At 43.4% G+C, this 21012-nt stretch overlaps 1 protein-coding gene across 2 annotated transcripts in view; it reads right to left on the bottom strand.

Annotated features, from left to right (window-relative positions):
* Nucleotides 1-14175: 14175 nt before the first annotated feature.
* The window catches only part of LOC109476546 (G1/S-specific cyclin-D2-like), an 18208-nt gene continuing 11371 nt past the window's right edge, over nucleotides 14176-21012 (bottom strand). For both annotated transcript variants that reach the window (XM_019777534.1, XM_019777533.1), the window contains exon 5: nucleotides 14176-16324. In XM_019777534.1, the coding sequence (XP_019633093.1) occupies nucleotides 16172-16324 (153 nt within the window). In that variant the 3' untranslated portion in view covers nucleotides 14176-16171. The remainder of the gene's footprint in view (nucleotides 16325-21012) is intronic.

Genomic DNA, 21012 nt, shown 5'->3' with positions numbered 1-21012 from the left:
TTACCTTGTCGTTGTACTTAGTTTTCTTTTGATAAAGCAGCCATTTAGCGGTAGTGGGAAATTTAATTCCCGGCCGTTTGATGACATGGGAATTTACTTTTGGCGACATTCTGACGAAGTGTAGAGGGCACGGGGCAGACAGAGAACATATTGTGCGGTTAGGGGCCTTCTTTTCAAGCGAACCATGGTGGAAATTAGTCACGGTGAAGAAAGAGCTTAAAAGGGCCAAACAAAGGCCCTCATAGGCGCTACATTTCCGAGTGTTTTGTTGAGAACAAAACGCGAAGGTCTGCCCTGTGGGGACGGACCAGACAGGTTGACCGAACCGCCATTGTTTTTCGGTGACCCCTGACCTTTAGAAAATGGCCACCCGAGTGGCGGGCTGGGAACGAGAGGGAAGGCGTGTTCTCGGCATTCTTCGGGCGCTCCGTCGTGTCGCCTGCTCGCTAATCATCGGTAACTTCAGCCGACGGGTACTTCTCGTCAGGTTCACACAGGAAAGACCAGGCATTGGTTTATTTCTTTGCTTTCCACTTAGAAATGCACACATATTATGCAAACTTTCTCGTGAAACCTAACTTTGGAATAGGAGCGTCTTCTTGGATTGGATGGGGTGTAAAACGGGGTCTTCCAGTCAACTTTGAACGGGAGAGTTCTTTAATGAAGTGTTTCATCAACAAAACATTCATCTAGGATAAAATATTATAGAACCATGTTCGTCGCACAAACTTCAACATAGCACTAGTTAACAGGTGGTCGACATAGTCTGTACATCACGATACGTCCATAAAGTTGTTATCAGATTTTACTAGTGATATCTTAACAAAACACATAACAAAGAATATTTTAACGATGCGGTGTTAAATTTTCGCTTCGTGACGAGGACGTCCGTTTGCCCTTACGTTTTCGCTCACATTTGTCGTAAAATTATTTCGCACAGTCCTGAATGAGGCAAGACATGTGTTGATTGAATCCTTACGAATTAGTGCTTAAAAATATATATATATCTAGCGAACGTTTGCAGCAAACAACGGAAATATCAAATCGCTGGCCGCCGTGTGGACTAGTAAAGCCAACTGGTAGCCCTTCAATGTCGACGTCTCAGGCGTTAAACTTCTGCATGTAGTACTAGTAAAAGAACCCAACACACTTATCTAGAAGAATAAAAGTGACCGAATGTACTTGCCTACAAAAGCTCGCAGTAGCAAAGTTAGACGCATTGCACTATCAATAAAAAAGAAACATGACACATCGTCTCAAGCCAACAGTGCGCTTCGAGTTCGACGGAACAAGAGAAGAAAGATTATCAAAGATGGCTAGCGGTATAAACTCCAAGCAGATAGAGGTAGGTTTGTTTTGGACGTTTTAGGCATTTTGTCGATCGGGCTTTGTTATTTTGCCATCTCGTTTTGCCCATAGCCTGAAAAGTTGACGACATAGAAATCCCGACATAAAAACGCATAAAAACAAGCCTAAACTCTGCTCGGAGAATACGTAGTAGTAGTAGGGCCGCCGGGTTCAGTATTGAGACCTGAGACTGACACCCTTGTAGGTTTGACTGGCCGCAGACTTTCCATAGGCCTTCGGAGGGAAAGAAACTACCTCCCCGCGGCCGGACTCCCTTGGCCAATTTTACTCTCTTTTTTGCCGAATTCTACGATCCGTATTCCCGTAGAAAGGCCTGGTGGAGGCTAGTTATAGTAGTAGCAGGGCCGATTTTATAAAGACCTGAGACTGACACCCTTGTCGGACAAGTTGTGGGTTACATCTGGCACCCCTCATCTCTGATGACCGCAGGTTCACAAGGCCACATATCCATATTCCCTCGTGGTTCTCCCCTCAGAGACCCTCACACAATCCCAGACCTTGACCCTAGACATCACGCACGCGTCAACAAAGGATGGAGAGTCGGTCGAGGGTCTGTAAGGGGTCGGGATGTCGTCGAGGCAAGTTAACACCGGGTTTTGGGCGTGTCTGGTTCATAAGGCCACAGCAAGTAAATTTTATGGATGACATCCAGACTCCAAATCTAATGCGAGCGGGCGAAAAAAAACAAGGCGGGCCGAAAAAAACAATGTTCCTACATTTTAGAATTTTGACTCAATCATTGTACAAATGGTTTTGATTCAGTGGGAACATACATATACACAGCCAGCATCACATATCGCTGCATCAAAGTAAGAACTAAAACATTAAATCAGAGCCTTTTCTTGTCTCCTCTCTTCATCATGAGTTATCTGCCATCCACCTTCCGGCATGGCAGCAGACATCTTTGCCCATTTCGGCATGTTGACCACTTTCAGAATGCACCAAAATTTCTTGTTTTTTTTCTCCAAAATCAGGCGAAAATCAATGCGCGCGTTGATGTTATCCATAAAAAATACTTGCTGTGGCCTAAATAGCTCCCCGTGCCCCGTGCTCTCTGTACTGACCTGTGGTACAGTGTCAGTCTGTCTATCTGTCTGCGACGATGAAAAGAATAAGAGAGTGTCGTATATCATATATGATGGCTTCACAAAAAACGCCGAAATTCTATTATGTTTTTTTTAGAGGAGGGGACAATATACACTTGTACAGCTCTTTTGTATCAAAGAGAAGCAGTGGGTATGTTATTTGCAAAAAAGGGTGACTGCCTGGCAAATGGATACTGTATTTGCAGCTACAAAAAGAGTGGACTGACTAGTCAAGGCATAATTTTGCCATGCATATTTAGTAGAGAAATTCTGGAAAGAGATAAATTACGATAGATGCCCAACATTTTTGTACGAAATTTTTCCAGTGGCAAAATGTTGCACAATAAGTTTCCCTTTTACTCGTTACTGAAAAAAAGTACAGTTGTTTATACTGATACACAAACTATGTTAACGTCAGGCAAACAATTCTGAACTTTTTAAAATAAAACAAAATTCCCCTGTTAACAATTAGTAGATCTATTTAGGTATAACGAATTTTCATTTGAGTTGGAAAAATTCTATACGGGAAAAAAGGTAAGAAACACTACATTTTTTTGGAAGGGGATATTGTTTGTGATTGAATAATTGCAGAGAGAATGTCCCCAGTGCAAGCCGTGCTCTCTTCTTAGCATATCGGTCCTTTTGGTCGGGCCCAGTCGGCATGACAGCTATGCGACATGTACATGACGAATCGCTACATTCCGTGCCACTCAACGCCGAAACGTATCGACAAAAACACAACCCGATATCGTCTGCACTTCAGTACATAACTACACAACCGCCACGTCCTAGAATCGTACTGTTATCGTCATATAAAACCCGAAATAGCTGTCCGTTTTTGTCCAACTATGATATAGCATTTGTGGTACTTTTTTGTCGGAAAAAAATTCCATAACGAGAACATATAAAGACAATGTTGTGATATAGACTGGTTATCTTTCCGTATATTTTCACAGAATCGTATCACAGAACATAGACATTTTTGAAAAATGCATATGGATCCATACATGATATAATGCAGTATACGTGTCAATTTGTCAATATGAGCAGCATCTAAATTAGCTTTTCTTATGTTGAGTCTATTATCAATTTAGAGTCATTCTTCGTATGCGAACAATGTGGCGGCAAAGCCCTAACACAAACGAACTTGAATGAATCGCCATACAGAAAAATCAAAAGCGCGAAACTTGTCACCATCCTCCGCCGTGAAGAGAGAGAATTTGTCCGATGATCTTCGCGGCTTCGGACCGAGAGTTCCACGAATTCTTACGGAATTAGCCGAGGAGGATATAATTAAGAACTCTGCCCTTCGCGTCCAATCCCGGCTTAGAGCAACGCCCGGTGGTCTAATAGTTCTTAAGCGTTCCTAAAACGGAGCTTAAGAGAGTTAGACTCTTTGCCTGATTGAGTTTCTGTAGTGCATTCCGCAAACTCGACATACACTGTGTCATGAGAGGAATTCTTTTAGCTAGCACAAGCCACAAGCGCACCAAACAATCTCAGTAAATCATATAGATAGAAAGTCCCCCCTTGACGATTTTTTTTAGAAATGCCGTTGTTCTTGAGCGATGTTTGGATGGAAATGTGTCAGTGGGGGCAGTGTGGGGCTGCGACCCGTGGGGTGGGGGTCACTCCCGGAGGGAGGGGTCAGGGTCTGCTCGTCTGGGGATCAAACAATGTCACAGAACATTTTTCACATATTTTCTGCCTTTGTGTATCCTTAGTCTTTGTGTATATTTCACAACGAATTACGCATACTGTAGAAATATACTGTATCATTTCAATACACATATCATACAAATGAAGCACATGCTATATATGATATATAGATATGATGATTTGAAGCATAAAACAGTTTCTGATGGCAAAAGAATTTACTGAAGTTGAAATTGTAGAAACTGTACGATCTGATCCATGTAAGGTGAAGTATTTCAGAAGCAGATAGATGTTTCAGTTTTCTTGTTTATGTTTCAGTTGCCGAGTGTCCACGCTTGACGCTACATACCTGTCCCGAAAGGGACACCGACTTACAGCTAGTCATAGCTCGTGACCAGTGGGCTTCGAACCCATAACCATTTGTCGCCCTGCTTCTAGAAGTTCGGTCTTTTGTAGTAGGGGATAGTCTCCGATCTAACACTGTCATTTTCTTTTATGGCATCTCGAAAACCTTGGAAATGCAATGTTAATGTTATAAAGCTGCTGTAAACAGTGTGTCTCATAGTCGTCTCTGTCCTTGGATTCGTATGTGATCCTTGATTTACAATGCAGGTACTAAGTACGAAGTATGATTCAAAAGACAACAAAACGCACAAAAATAAAAAAAATGCGTTCTTTGTTTATGAAATTCGGCGTTGAAGAATTTGTCAAATCTCATCTGTGCGGCCCATGTACGACTCAGGATTCCAAAAGTCGCAAAAGATCTGTTTGCGATCGTATGGCGATCTCACGACGAATATGACCTGGCCCTAACTACTGGCCATCATCTCGATTGAAGGGTACCCTTTCTGGTGGATTCGACTGTCAGAAAATAGGCAACATTCAGAAGAAAGAAACAATTTCCCCTTCAAGTTCCCCCCCCACTTGGAGACCCCACGGATTGCATTGATCAATGCATTTTGCCCACCGCCAATCTGCTTGGAGATTAATATGTTGCAAGAGGACTGCTATTACAAGTATTAGGACAAAAATGGCCCAGTCGCATATGTCGTACGATTGTTGTACCATAGTCGTGCATGTGTCCAAAAAAAAACAGATATCTTGGTAAGAAAAAGGCCGTCTCATCGGTTGCTTCTGTCTCTACTTGAAAACACTGCCACATCAAATTCGTTCTATAACCGGCCAAATCTACTGTCAAAATAGCCCCCCATTTTGGCCAATTTTCACAATTTTTCAGTCAAAAGAGCAGGCCGGTGGACTAAAGTCTTCCCACGGTTGGCCTGACAAGTCGTCCTTCGGTCCTTCCGTTCGCGCGTGTCTCAAGACGTCAAGTCTTCACGCCTCAAGAAACTCAAGTGTCGAGACGACCTTGGGGCGGGGACTTGTAAAGGCGGCAGCAGAACAGCTGTGATACGGCCTGCGGTTCTGAAGGACCAAGCAGATGTGTGGAGGAAAGATCGTCTTCTTCCTCATTTGTCATCCTCAACTGGAGTGATACCTGACGTTTTCCAAGTTGCTATTTTAGCAGTCATAATCCTTTAAATGCTATATATAGCCTCAAAAACGGTCACTCTCTTCCTCTACATAAGATATTTTGTTGGATTTTGTTGTTTGATAAAAAGTAGATTTTGTAGGAAGGAAAGGACCAAGTGTAGACGAGAAAAAGAAACTTTTGTAGGAAGGAAAGGAACAAAAATTAGACGAGAAAAAGAAACGAAAAAAAAACTTTTAAGATGATGTCAATGATGAAATAACAATATGAAAAAAAATCAAACAAACTTTGACAATGTAGAATATACAAAATAACGATAATGAAGGAAACGAAAGACCGTCATATAATATCTATATTGAAAAACGCATTTTCAATGCACAAAAACAGAGTAAAAGACACCGATCCTATTCTTGAGGGAATCTCCGACCTTCAGCCTTGAATTTTAATCCCTGTGTTTGCTTAGTGAAGCCGAACTATGTCAGACAAGCCTTAACACATGTAGACATGTCCGCGATACACACGATTACTAGTATTTCTGGAAAATATTAATATCCGGAGAAGCCACCCTCCAACCTTGGCCTGTATTTCTCCTAACTGACTGAGAGAAGACAGAGGCACGGGTGAAAGACATGTGAGGTCTCGTCAGTGTTACAGTTACAACTTTTCATGGCCTACTAGCCATACTGTGTGGATATGCTATTACACGTACCTTCGCCAAGAAGGTTTTGTTTTCGGTAGCGTTCGTGTCACAGTGTGTGTGTGTGTGTGTGTGTGTCTGTTTGTGTGTGTGTGTGTGTGTGTGTGTGTGTGTGTGTGTGTGTGTGCATGTGTGCGTGTGTGTGTGTATCAGTGTTTGTGTGTGTGTGTGTGTGTGTGTGTTTCTCTCTCTCTCTCTCTCTGTGCCTGTGTGTGTGTCAGTCTATATTTGCGTCAATAGCATAACGCAAGAATACTTAGAGGAATTGTCTTGATATTTGGTGTGGGTAGGTCGAGATGGTAAGATTTTGGCCCCCTGGCGGCTTGTTACGGTACTGTAAAGCGTTACCCCCCTCCCCAACACATGTATACACACGAGGAAATACCGAGTGTGAGGCACATACATGCCTCACACTCGGTATTTCCTTCTTCCAATAGGCCCCCGATAGGATCTAGGAATACCCCCATCCAACACACGCGTCCTCAGAAGGCGATTCGGGTCAGCCTATTGAAGCACATACACCTGTCCTTAAGCCATGTTATCAAGAGTATTACAGTACCTTTTCTTGCCTCTTACGTGTGCAGTCAGGTGGGCAGCTACACGTGTGCTCGTGACGTCATGGCTATTTTGGCGCCAAAAATGACGCGCAATTTTCCCTGTCGTCTGATTTCATCGGACGACTTTTACCATTTTTGATGATTTCATGTCCCCCCTCTTCCTCACATATTTTGGGTTACGCTTTCTTGTTTTATTTTCTAACCGCCCCCCCTTTCTTAACCTACCCCTCTATTACAACCCCCCTCCTTCCATCCCTCCCCCCTCCTAGCCTGATCCCAGTTTCATGACTTGACACCTTATTGTTTGTGGACACTGACAGAAAAAATCAGGCCGGGTCACCAAAAACAAAAGAAAAAGTGGTACGACTGACAGGCGATATGTAGGAGTGTTAGTCTAACGGTTTACCCAGGGATCACCAGGCTAAATATAGAGATATATTTGGAGTATCGAAGGAGGGGCGTACATTGTATCGAGGGTTGTACGTATACATGGGGTGGTAGGACAAGTGGGTCATCTAGTACTGGCGCCAAAATTGGCGACAAGCAGACCGTGTCATTCATTCATTCATTCATTCCTACATTCATTCATTCCTACATTCATTCATTCATTCATTCATTCATTCAATCTACCTTTCAAATAACCATGGAGTATGGGATGAGAATGTGCTTTCATAAAATATTTATTTATTTATTTATTCATCCATTCATCATTCATTTGTTCGTTCATTCTTTAAAAATACATACAGTGTATTTTGCAAGGTAGATTAGTCGCAAAGTATAGTTATTGTTACGTGGATATATATATTGTACCTTGTATTATCATTGTAAATGAATTATTGAAAATACTCAATCAAGAGAACAAAAGAAACATGTATATCCTATTTTGGGCATATTTGCACCATTATTTCGTACCTCTGGTGCTTGTATTAAAATAAAGTCGTACACTTAATATCGAGAATAGTAGGCGTGACCCAACAATTAGCCCCAGTGGCTAATGGTCATTCCTCCGGCCAATGGATACTGACCTGACACCGTACGATCTGCTTGGAGATTATTTTACTTGCGCAAATTCTTGTGGACATCAAAGACCATGCACTCCTGTCACTGGATGACCAATCACTAGCGTGATTACAAACCATGCAAAGGATGATGATAGGAGAGGGGGGAGGGGGGTCAATTAAAGTTTCTGAAAAACGCCCGACACGAGCCAGTGGACCACACGTGTGTTGTACGTGCGGGGTAGCCATGGCTTGCGTCGAGGAGCGGAAAGTATTCCACTGAAAACCGCCGATTGACCAGGCGATATGGCCTCGCCATCTGCCGTGCTCTCAGCCCGCCATTGTTTAGTTCGGACGATTTGATGAAACGCCCCCCCCCCTCTTCTGCATACGACAAAAATGTGTCATTTCTTCGTACTCTCAGTCTCAGAGCAAAGGTTGACGGACTAGATTTTATCTTCTTGTTCTGTCTACTCTTCAAGCAGAGGTGTAGGATTCGGATTATTTTTGACGTGTTTTATGCGTTTCTATTGGGCTTTTTTTTGTACTGGCATGTTTTTTTTACGCTAGTCCAAAGCCCGTCAAATGGATACTGCTTGCCAATTTGATATTGTCTTTGCGGCCACCAAAAAGATCTGCTTGGAGATTATTAGTTCTCCTGACTATTAGATGATCACCCCCTTTCCCGACGTCTTGTCAGAAAACGTGAACGTATCAGAAACAAAGGTGACGAAAAAACGATCATCTTCATTTATCAACCTCTGTTTGGATAGTAATCTTTTCCACGAAACAACAACAGACCTGCGTTTTTTTTATTTGTTACGAACGGATTAATTTGTCAAGATTCCAGATAGCGCAACTGTCAGAATATGACAAATAGATAAACAAGCGATTGTCGACAGTCTTGGCATTCCAAGTCGCTTCGGTTGCTCCTCCTGGTGTCGCTCAAGTGTGGTTTGATCAAAGACTTAAGATGCCATAAATAATCCTGTCTAATGCCCAGGGATGCGAAGAATTGATCTTATCTCATAATTTGGAATCTTTTTGTTTGATAATTCAGAGGAACTGCGAAAATTGCATGTGAGTTTTCAACGCTGTGTTCAGCGTTAACCCTGGCCGAAGATTCTACCCTGTGGGACCATGGTTGAACTCAATTCCAACAGTTGGTTGGATAGTTACGGTTATTTTGTCGGTTTCGGGGTGTGTGGGTTTCCCCCTCCCCCTTTCTCCTTCAGTGATCTAACCATCTCCCGGTTTTCAGCGGTCCTCAGTCACATATGTCCGCCCTCACAGCCTGGAGGGTCCTGGAGCTCCGAGACGAATCGACCTCGTGTTCTCGTGTGCTCCAGCTGGGCAGAGTGTGCAGAGGATCAATGGATATTTTTTCACAGACTGACTTCCACCACCCCGCTTTCAAAGAGAAAGACAGATGAGATATGGTGGACAATCAAAGTTATTTTGTCGACATTTACTTTTATGTCTTGAATACTCTTTAAACTTTAAACCCCAAAAGTGATAATTCTATGGTTCATAACATACATGTCACACATTACAAAACACGATCCAGTGACTTCCGTCAATTCGACGTTATGTACTCCTACTGCCTAAGTACTATATGGCCCTATATAAGGTCTTACATAGCGTATGTCGTCAAGACAAAAAGTATTGGAGAACGACAAGAGGCATCTCTATTAAAAACGCCTGCATCTACTGTATCACACGCAGCTGAAATTTGAAGTACAAAAGTACAGACAGCCAGTGTGACAAAATCATGCCAAGGTCTGCGGCCAATTTCCCCCGTCTTCTCCGGAATGCCTGTGATCCTAAGAACCTCTCAAGACGAGTGAAGAAGATTTCTTGCTCCCTACCTGCGCCCCTTGCCTCTCGGCACCTGTTCTAAGCACTGTCACGCCGAATTAGGGCCTTTCCGGCCTCTTTCCTCTCCTAGACCTAACCCATATGGATCCTTGGGGGCAAACCACTTCAAATCTTAAAGATCCACGTCTTAAACCCTTAAATCTTCAAGAAAACTTATGCGCCATTTCTGAGAAACTTCGGCGGCTGTGTAACGATATCATGCAGGAATCTAAGGCTGAAGACTGGCTCATTTTTAGACCGATAGACTCAAAGTTTTTTGCGGGAAGGGTTAGTGGATGTTCCCGGCACTATCCCTGCTGGCAGGGCGGCTACGGTGGCTTTGCCGTGCCGCCCTTATCTCGGCTGTATCTATCGGGACCATGTGAGGCCCGACACCCGAGCCGCTCCCTAGGCCGTCCCCACCGCAGACTGCGCTACTTTCGGTTCACTTTGGTGGCAGTTGACTCGTGGAGAGACCCGGAGTGGGGGCGGAGTGACACCAGGGACATGTCTTATAAATCTCTCACATGGACAGAACGAACCCCACCCCTCTCAACCACACCACACCCCACCCCTCTCAACCCCACCCCTCTCAACCCCACCCTGCCCCTCTCAACCCCACCCTCCCTTCTGAACCCCTCCCCCAACAAAATATCTGTAATTATGACATTTTCTTAAAAAAGCTTAGTCGAAGATTTTAGTTATTCTAACGCATTCCTAGATCGTTTATCATTGATAAGTTAACCAAATAGTATACAGGGAATTGTTGCATGTTGTATGGCCCACTGGGACCAGCCAGAGGTGTCCATCAAATTAAGAGGGGCTCTAACTGAAATTCTACCTGGCCAACGAGTCTATACACCTTTCTACAGCCATTACTATCAAATTCCTTTTCCTTCTAAGATCATGTTATATCTCTCAGGATGTAATTGTAATAAGTTAATAATCTTAAAAATTGAGACCAAGGAACTTCAAAAATCTAACAAGAAATCGGACAGATTCAGACTTCCGTTTTTGTGTTTCGCGACCTTTGCCTAACCTTTTAACCTCCTGTCAATCTTCCTCAACCCACGCGCTGTCAACCTACTCTCGAGTTCATCACATTTCTTGTGTCTGACACTTTGACCTCCTGTCAATCTTGGGTTCCCCTACCCACGTGCTGTCAACCTACTCTGTCCGGACAAAATCTCTGATCTCCAAGCAGATATTGGGGGTGAAAGACCATAATCTTTTCTGATCTACTAGTAACTACTCTAACAGGCACACACCCAAAGAACTATCTGTCACAGAAGCCCAGTCAGAAAGTTATGTTTTCCACCCCACATCTGCTTGCAGATTAGTCATACCACTCCATACCACGGTGGGGGCTTCCCCCGTTTGCCACTAGTGCACTAGGGACCACTGGGGATTGGAACCGCATGGGCGTTTCTGGAATTCCTCTTCAGACAATGGGAAACAGAAGCCGGGGCATTACAAGAAGCTGATTTCGTCACTTTCTGCGATAAGATGCCGACGAGAAAGTACTTAGTTTCAGTTCAGTGAGTCATTGTTCTAGTAGAGTCGTTCTAGCCTCTACCAGGCTTCGGGAGGCGGCTGGAAAGACTAGAAATTGATCAAATAGATGGAGTTGGTTCGGGTGCGGCAAACTGTACATTCTAGCGGACCAACTCCCTCGGCATGTTATCTCTCTATTTGACCAATTTCTACTCTTTCCAGTCGCCTCCTTAAGCCTGGTAGAGGCTAGCGTTGTGCTGCTGTGCACGTGATGGGCGAATGCCTTCCGAATACGCCCAAGGATTTCCGCTTTTCCAGTTGACATTTCACCGAAAATCAAGCCAAGGTTTCATGCCTGGTGGCGCAAAAATCCTGTCATGCAATCTCCAAGCAGATACAAGGATACTTTAACTTTTCACTGGGTTCATAGTTCATACAGAGAACGACGTACTATAAAATGTCGCAAAAGTACGCATAAAACACTGAGGCGAGATAGAGACGAAACCTTACTTCACCGTATCATATTCTTGCAGATTATACTGTAATGTCTACGTCTGTTGCGCATTGCATGTACTCTGGAAAAGTCTTTTTCCGCATAGCAACAACCTACAAAATCAGGGTTGTACCATGGCAAAAATAGGGGGGTTACCGACAACATTCGGAATGGTGATAAACACTGTCTCTCGCCACAGGGCAAATTTCTTCACCAAGAACAGATACCTCTAAACGAGACCTCATATAAACCTCAGAATGTAGAGAGTCGTTACTGATAGAAATTCACCGTCTGTGACAGGTAAAGTTGAAAATAAGCCCGGCTCAAATGGACTCAACCAATCGACAACTTGGCAGAATCCGCGATAGCTAGAGGGAAACAAGGGTTTCCTGCTATAATCTGCGAAAAATTACTGCTGGGAATAGACTGGTATTTTCAGGAGTGGCTTTTTTAAGCTACCACAGCAGGATGTTGAGGGCTGAGTTTGCTTTTATTTCTTTCACGAATGACAGCGTTACCAGATTTGTCTGCCAAACCGAAGTGAGTTTCCACAAGAATTCTTTGGGGCTGAAAAAATAGTAGAAATTGGCATTATCAAGATATATATGTATGAAAATAAATAAATTACATTGATTACATTACATTGATAAATATATGTATAAAGATATTTTATCATGACGACTGGAAAGAGTAGAAATCGGTCAAATACTAGGTTATCTCTCTATTTGACCGATTCCTACTCTTTCAAGCCGTCTCCCGAAGCTTGGCAGGCACTTTGGGTTTACTATAAAATATCAGAAATTGGTCAAATAGTCTAAATAACTTGCCAGCGGATTTTAGAAGTGGCTTGATCACAACACTTATTTGGCCTTATTTTAGCTGCCGAGTCTCTTCCGTCCGAAATTGCTAGTTACGTACTAGTATATCGTTGAAGTAGTGAATTAGAGGATGCATCTTAAATTAATTTTACCAAAAAATAAAAAATTTCCAGGGGTCAAATGAATGCCAAGGGTAAAGTACACAAATTGAAGTCTTGCGACCATTTTACCAAAAGGAACATAAAAAAGTAACAAAAGAGGTTAAAAAATTGGATACCTGCAAATCATCAACAACGCAAACAAACTATAAAGTTTTTTACATAGATAATATCAAGGCTTGGGACTTGAACCAGTAACCTCTGGCCCTATAATCCTGAGTAACCTATCCGAGTGTTCCATCCCTTCAGGATTATACAGACCACAGGAGGTCGAATACGACCCAACCCAAATTCCACCTAGACGTTACATTTGGGGCAGCCTTGATTCGAAACAGTAACACGATTTTTCTTACCATAACCCTGATCTGAGATAAGCGAGTGCTATGTGCCTTGCACGTGTCACTCTGGACTTTTTCTAGTAACCTTACCTGCGAGTTGATTAACCTTAGGGTGACCTGTGGTAAATTCTGGAGCCACTGGTCACTTGACGATAAACATTTTACAATAACTGTGTTCACCTCGGTAGCCCCTAAGAGTAATCTTAATGCAGCGGAAATGTTTGATGAATTGCACCCTCCCCGTTTTACCGAGTCCCATTGTGCACTGCAAAACGTTTGGTTAACGCCCCCCTCCCACATTAAATTGACCCCCCTCCCCCTTATTCCAAAATAACTTTTCCATCGAAAGCGCAGCTGAGAATAGTCAAGTGCGGGTTACAATCTTATTAGCTGGGTGTTGTCCCTCTCAGAGCAAAATTGGAAGCCCTTCCGGTCGCTTTAAACACTTTAAATTGGTCTTTTGCTTCTCAAGCCAACAGTCACTGACCCTATTTGGGCCGGGGCTCGAACCCGCGACCCCTGGGTCACTTGTCTGAGACAAGCTCCCGAACAGACCTCCGCCAGTCATTCATCACTTCATTTTCAAACGGTGGGAATCTCGCTTCAGTCTGTCATTCTCCTGCCATCTGGGCAGGAAAGTCTAGCTGTGGCATCGGGAACGTTACAGCGTGTGTGTTAGAAGTCGCAAAAGGCAAAAATGAGGGAGGGGGGCAAATTATTGGCCTCTACCAGGCTTCGGGAAGCGGCTAAAAGAGTAGAAACTGGCCAGATAGACATGCCATGGAAGCGGCAAACTGTACTCTTGAGCAGACCAACTCCTCTGGCATGTTATCTGTCTATTTGGCCAATTTCTACTTTGTACTGCCACTACCCAAAGCCTGGAAGAGGCTAGCAAATTGTTGCATCAGAGAAGAGTTGACTCTTTGGTTCTGTGTTGGCCAAAGTGGGGACATCACAGGCTCATGCCACTGACCAATAACGGTGATGTTTTTGAGAACGACCTTCCACCCAACATCTACTTGGAGATTATTCCTACTTGTGCTGCTTCTACTTTCTAGCATAATATAGTCACTTGACCTCTTGTTTTCACAATGTCCAGCAAATATTATAGTAACATGAACTATAAGGAAGCCCAGTTGTAAAAACACAACCCAAGACAGTAAATTTCATTCAAAAGACATCTCTTTATTTCTTGTTCTTGTCAAGCTATATACAGTAGTAGTGTCTTCTATCAGTCGCTTCTGCACTGACCAAATTCCTCCTCACGGCCTTTTCCAACATGTCCATCTCATATAATGTACAAAAATCTACAATACTTCGGGCCTCTCGAGGAACAACTATACCCATATTTCTCCAACAATTCCTTGCACTTTCCTGACACGTAACCTTCTCATTCAATCCTTTCTTTTGACTAACACTGCATGTACTCATTCACACTCTTTTCTTTTCATCACTCAATCCTTCACAACAGCACTCATACCATCTGGGAAGACATAGCTAATATAGGTTCTCAACCTGAATAAAGATTGCATTGTATTTTCACGTGTGACGTATATATAATGCTTTCTTTCCATAACGGCCTTCACATAACTTTAAGGCAGCTTTCGGCAATTTGTTTACAAATACATTTTCTACATGGCACTCTGGTTTCACCACTGTAGGGCTAGCACACCCCTTTAAAAGTCTCTTCTTCAAACTCAAAAGAACTCAAAATGCCACTCATAAAACAAAAAAAGGATAAAAGGCAAAACATATGATGTTTTTCAAGGCACAGCACACTTGGTAAAGGATAAATTCAACCCTCACACGGTGACCCTTTATCACCCCTATTTGGTATGATTGGTACAGTCCTACTTGAGGTAGCAAGCCTTTTGCACTCATATTTTGGGGGTTGTTTACTTCTTTGTTCTTCACACTCATTAATATGAGAGATAAAGGCATATTCTGTAGAAATTGATTAATATTAATGATTTTCTAGATATTTCGGCTCTCATAGCTTGCTATATATCTATCTATATAAATCCACCAGTTGAATTTCGTACATTGATATCTTGGCAACATTTTTTTGTTTGTTTTGTGATCTTCCAAAATATAATTTCCTCATTTCTACCTCACCAAAAGATAAGCTCGGAACATTGGAATTTTCTACTGTATTGGAGGGTTGAAAGTTTATAAAAGTGCAATTCGAGCCCTACAATTAAATCACGTTGTGCTGAAAAGAAATGAAATTCAAAGAAAAAAACGTCCCTAGCCAAACCGTCTGTGAAAACCATTCAATTCAATGCCTCCAGTGTGTGCAAACCAGCCAGTTCACCCCTATCAAGTAATGGTGTAATCCAGCTTTGCCCATCTTTTCTGTGCAAATTTACCCGCATTTGGAACTCAGCATTCTAGAAGTAGGGGTGCAGGGATGGTTTTTACACAACAATTTTGGAGGCTCCTTCTTTTCAGTATTCAAAAAACTCCTACCTAACTAGTTAACATTGCTTGCTCATTCTGCAGTGGTGCCTTGGACACCACATTTTTGATAACAGAGTTCAAGTTTAAATGTGCTACAAACCACCACACACGTTAATATGTCTGGAAACGGCACACGGAACACCATAGCAGACAAACGCTTCGGGAATCCTCTGACTTTAAATGCGATCCTTCCAAAAAAAATGGAAGACATTGTTGTAACATTTCCACTCAACTCCAGTCCAACTCAAGTCCAAAAGTCTGTGTATGGAATGTCGGTTGCTGAAAGTCCATTGGAATGCTGCACGGAATGTCCTGACACGATGTGGCACCAAGTTCGTGGAATGTTCTCGCTTGTGGAATGTACTGATTCAGCCAGTTGAGTATCCCTTGAATTCCAACATGGAAGACGGTTCTCTACTTCTAGCCCCGCCATGTCATCAACATGGCTTCTGGTTCTCTGCGTGTGAAAAATCTGCACTCACAAAAGCAAAGTAGCTTTGTGTTTGATTGACTCTCAACATATTGGCTATGATCTGTGCTATGCAATGACAACTACATCGGCTTGCACGCCCAACTTTCAAACAAAAACAAACTTTTTTTTGGTTTACATCAAAAGCACTAGTGTTGGAGTCACCTGACGGTAAAGCATATTTGCACATTTCTGGCGTACAGGATTTCTCGTTGGCAGAAAACCGCGGGTTTAGAAGTCGATATCACGGATGTCTGTTGGGGTTGAGGATTGGTCCTTCTCTTCTTGGTGTTTCGTCGCCAAAGGGTCTGGATGAGACATCGGACTGCAGAGGCTGGTGGCTAGTAGCTGTTCTATCTGCTCCTGGCATGCTCGCAAGCAGTCCTAAAAAACACAAAAGAAGAATATGATTAGCAAACAGGTGTACACTTCACAATCAGATTGGCTACAAGAATGCACAAGAAGGCTTCCCATTGGTTAGTTCCTAACATGTGACAAGTCATTTTCCACACCTGATTGGTTTGACCAAATCAGGTGACTTGGATTTCAAATGATGCATGCTTACGAGGTTTCTGATTGGTCCACACAGAACAATGTGATCACTCGGCTTACACGTGGCAAACACATGAATGCCTAACACACTTTTTGAACTCTTCTTTCAGTCTCATTAAGATCTAAAACCTTGCTAATCGCTACAATTCGATTCTTAGTCTTTTCACCATTTCAAAAAGACATGTTTGTCCACATAGCTTAAGCAAACGTATCTATTCTCTTATTCGAAAACATACAACAAAAGCTGTCACACTATCTGGCTGTTTTTCCTAATTTAATAGAAGCAAATTTGAAATATGAATGAATGACGGTTAGGTAAGGGGAGTTGGCTGTGGTTGGAGGGGTGAGGAGGTAGTCTTTGATCCTTTGTGGAGTGCCACTGACCCAGTGCTCAGGTCTTCCCTCTGGTCACTCCTTATAAACCTAGGCAAGAAACCTGAGAAGGGGCTAAGAAAACTTCTTTTCACCTTGGGTTGGAGCCTGAGACGAGATATCCCTGGGATACCCCACCTGACTAGCTTAATCCACTTGTGAAGATTAAACCTAACCGAGATTAAACAAGGCTTGGCACACTTCTTTAATGTTACAACTGTGGGAGGTACAAGTGACCACAGAAATAATTTTTCTGTGGCTTGATCAAACTTTTTTCTGTGTAGCTTCTGCTGACAAGAAGTCTTTCAAGAAGCCATAGCTTTGACTTCGCAACGGTAAGTTTTCTTCAAGCGAGGCAGGCTTTTTTCCAAGTGCTTTTTTCGGTGTCTGGGAGTTGTCCTTCTATGTTTGTTCAGTCTCTTCAACAGTTTGTTTTTCCCATCTCCTAAAGCAGGGCTCGGAAGAACTTATCAGCTCAAACTAATGACAAGGCCAATCACTGTAACCCTAGCTCCACGTTCAGAAACAGTATCCAAAACGAATCTCCAGTTTGACTCCCGTGTTTTGAGTCTTTAGCTGGGGCTGAGTTTGTTGTGGGAGCTTAGGACTAACTCTTGAGTTGTGGTATTTTCTTCGAGACATGTTGACAGGGAAGGCGCAGAACTTGAGGACCTTAAGTCCTGCCCCGATCTAGACGGTACACTCTCCGACATTCCTTCGCACAATTAGCCGCTGGCCGGCGTGGATCATGTTCTGTTAAGAAAACATTGTACTTAAAGGGTACAACAACACTTCAGGAAAAAAGCAAAGCTCTGGTCAATGGGGGAGGGTGAAATCCTATGCACAAGTACTCGCTGTTTTTGCATCAGGTTTGGGGGGAGAACAAAAAACAGCTGGGGGGAAGAAAAGGCTGGGAGAAGGGGAAACGGGCCATTGGAGAAAGCTGAGAAAATATGGGGGCAGGGAAACTGTGCCTGATACAAAGTATCGAATACAGCCGCTCAAAGGCCGGTGGAGAGTCGTAAGCAGCAATGAATGGAGGGAAAAATGCCGGGTGAAGAAAGAAGTGGCATAAGGTGAAGCTCGAGGACCTGAGACTGGGCAAAGGTCTAGAAAAACATGCAGTAATCCGCACATCTCCCTGCAGAAACTATAGCCTTCTGTAATATACCAGATTAACAATTAGTAGTGATTACAGACAGATATAAGCCTTGTGATGGTACGTGCAGGTACAGAAGGATTCTGAGGTGGGTGTGCGAGGGTACCACACCCACCGAAAACGGCCATTCAGGGTTACTATGGAAACCAAGTCAGACAGGAGGGCGGCTTTTGTCTGCGAGGAATTTCTGGGGTCAGCTGGGAATTGAAAAGAGGTTAGACAGCGTGAGCGGAGCGCTGTGCACGTGGGCACGGAGGTGGTGGGGGGATCGGTGTGGGGAGAACCATGCTCGTGTGAGTCACCGCCAGCTTTAAAAGGACGATCCCATTCCTCACACCCCCCTCCCCTCTAGAATTACAATCTCTCAACTAGCTTCAAACTGAAGGAGGAAATTTCGGGTCAAATTTGCTAGCTAGTTACGTTTTCTCGGTCATTTTTATATCCGAACTTACTAAAAGTTAACCAATTTTTACTTCTTTCTCAGCAACCTTAACTAGATTCAAAGTCAAACTGAAGGAGAAAATTACATGACAAGTTTTCTTGCTACTTGTTATGTTTTTTTAAATCATTTTCATATCCAAACTTAATAAGAATGAACCACTTTTTACTTCTTTCTGAGCAGCCCAAGTAGTCTGGTAGAGGCTACCAGCCACCCCTCATTACCACAGACATTTTTGGTGGTGCCTAACCCATCCTGTTGACACTAGGACACCCAAGGTCATCTCCTAACAGACCCTGGCACCAGAAGTATTTTAACTGGTCGCCCTGATGTTACCCAGGGTGGTCCGAGAGATGGCAGTTCCAGTAAGAACACATAAACCTCCCTCAGCTTTGCACTTGTCTCCAATTAAAAGCTAATAACGCAGGCAGCAGGTGAAAGAATCCCGGTTTGAAAACCTTGGTTTGTCCGTGGGCGCTCCCCGGATTTAAGCCTTGGACTCAACTGGAACCATGTGTCTGGTTTACTGCTGCGTTTGGCTTCAAGGTTCCGAAAAAAAGCATGAGCTCCGTTACACTGCCACTGTAACTGGGCTATTTTGTCTTGTTATCTCTTTCTAGGGTTCAGCGTACTGTTACAGGCTTACAGCTACACGTGTACTACCAAGACAAATTGTGCTTGACCTTGATAGCCTTCCAAAAAGGGCTGCCTTCCAAATGTGATGTCCAGCACTTGACCTTGACAATTTGTCCACAATTTGTCACGGTCTTATTTCACTGCTGGCCTGTCTGCTCCTTATGATACTAAAGTAGATCTTAGAACTGAGAGCACAGCAAAATGTCGGCCGCTAGCCTCCCAACAAAACACTGCAGGTTTGACCTTGTCCAATTTGTTCACTCACTTCCTGCTCAGAAGGGTTCTTCTGTAAGAGAGCTTTCATCCCATCAGTGCACTGATATCAGTAGCGGGGAGGTAGTGCGATACCGTGCAATCATTTACGTTTGCTGCACTGCTAAAAATGTTATGGCAATGTGAAATTCAAGAGTTTGCTGTATCCTTTTTTTTCAAGTTGAAACAACCAAAGTAAAACAATGGAGGACAAGGCACATGCTTGCAGTGTGTGAGTTGTCAGTAATCTGAAGGTTTTGAAACACCATGAAAATTTCATAATTTACGGTACTGGGTCAAGCTCTGAGCAGTAGGGGGGCTGTTGGGTCAGATCTGGGCCGGCCATGTGCTCTGAGCTCTGCTGAGCTCCACAAGGTGGCAAATTGCTACCATCTGCGATTCATCAGATCTTCAATTAGAAGCTATAAAGTTGGTGCAGAGATAAGACTGGCTGGGGAGTTGGGTGCTGTGCGGCCACCCGCACTGCTCTGGAGAATCCCTCAAGACACAGAACAGAGCTGCGCGAGGGTCAAGGTTTGTTCCTTCCTTCTAACACCCTCTTATCACACAAGGACGGCGGCTTTAGACTTGAGACCGTCCAGGGCTCAAGAAAAATCAAGAAGCCCTCAACAGGAGGAAGCTCCAATTTTCCAATTGGAAAGAAAATCTTGGTTTCAAGTTCGGAGGAATTTGCTTGGCCGAAATACTGTGGGGGTGGTGTAACAACCTACCAGGTTATCCTGTGCTTTTTACATTATCTCCTACCTAATTGTCTGCAAATACAACAAGAAGCCATAGGCGACAATTCTCCGTGAAGTTTTATATATTTCAACAAAATCCCAAGCGTCAACGCCAGACCTACTGTGCATACATTATAATTAGGCAACGGTTAATACAATGAGGGCGCGTCACAAGCATAAAACATACAAAGAGCTAAATCCATTACTGCTCCCAGGGCGTGTCGAACTTCATTTTAATTACACACACACACAATCATTGCATTCACATAAAGATCGGACTATCATGGTCGTGTCTAGTAACAAAGACAGCCCCACCGTCTTACGGTGCCTGTACCTAATTAAGCGCGCCTGGAACAAGCCAAATTCCAGCAACAGTGGCGGTAAGCACCGCGAGTGTTACTACCGCCGGCCAGATAACCAGGATATCTGCTTACAGTACCTCTGCTACCAGACAACTGCCTAAACCTACGGTCTATTCCACAGGATTGTAAAAGTAGGGATGTTTCGAAAATAACCATTTACTCCAATATCAAAACAGCTACGGTAAAAATAAAAAGACGTGCATCATCCCGGACATAATGCAACACCACATGCGAAATTACACAGATATGCGACGTACGGCAGAATGCGTTTTGGCTGCGAACATCTTCCAAAAAACTTGGCATCTCTTAACCATGGGCAAAAACATCTGGAACCACTTATAAAAACCACCCCGTATCTGCATGAACTTTTACCTCCCCCCCCGCTATTCCAAACAACGCGTTTTTCTGGACCGTTCCAATTCGCCTCGTAATTGTAGGGGTGCGTCTGCGATATTACATTGACCGCGAAAGCAGCAACGGCAAAAATACACATTCGTGCATCAACACGGGCATGCCCGCAGACGGCGTATCAAATTGCGTGCCGATTACACGAAGAGAAC

Source organism: Branchiostoma belcheri, unplaced genomic scaffold, assembly GCF_001625305.1.
Source record: "Branchiostoma belcheri isolate BF01 breed outbred unplaced genomic scaffold, Haploidv18h27 scaffold38, whole genome shotgun sequence".
Classification (NCBI taxonomy): Eukaryota; Metazoa; Chordata; class Leptocardii; order Amphioxiformes; family Branchiostomatidae; genus Branchiostoma; species Branchiostoma belcheri.
Note: the sequence above shows the minus strand (reverse complement) of the source record. Positions and strands in the feature narration are given on the sequence as shown.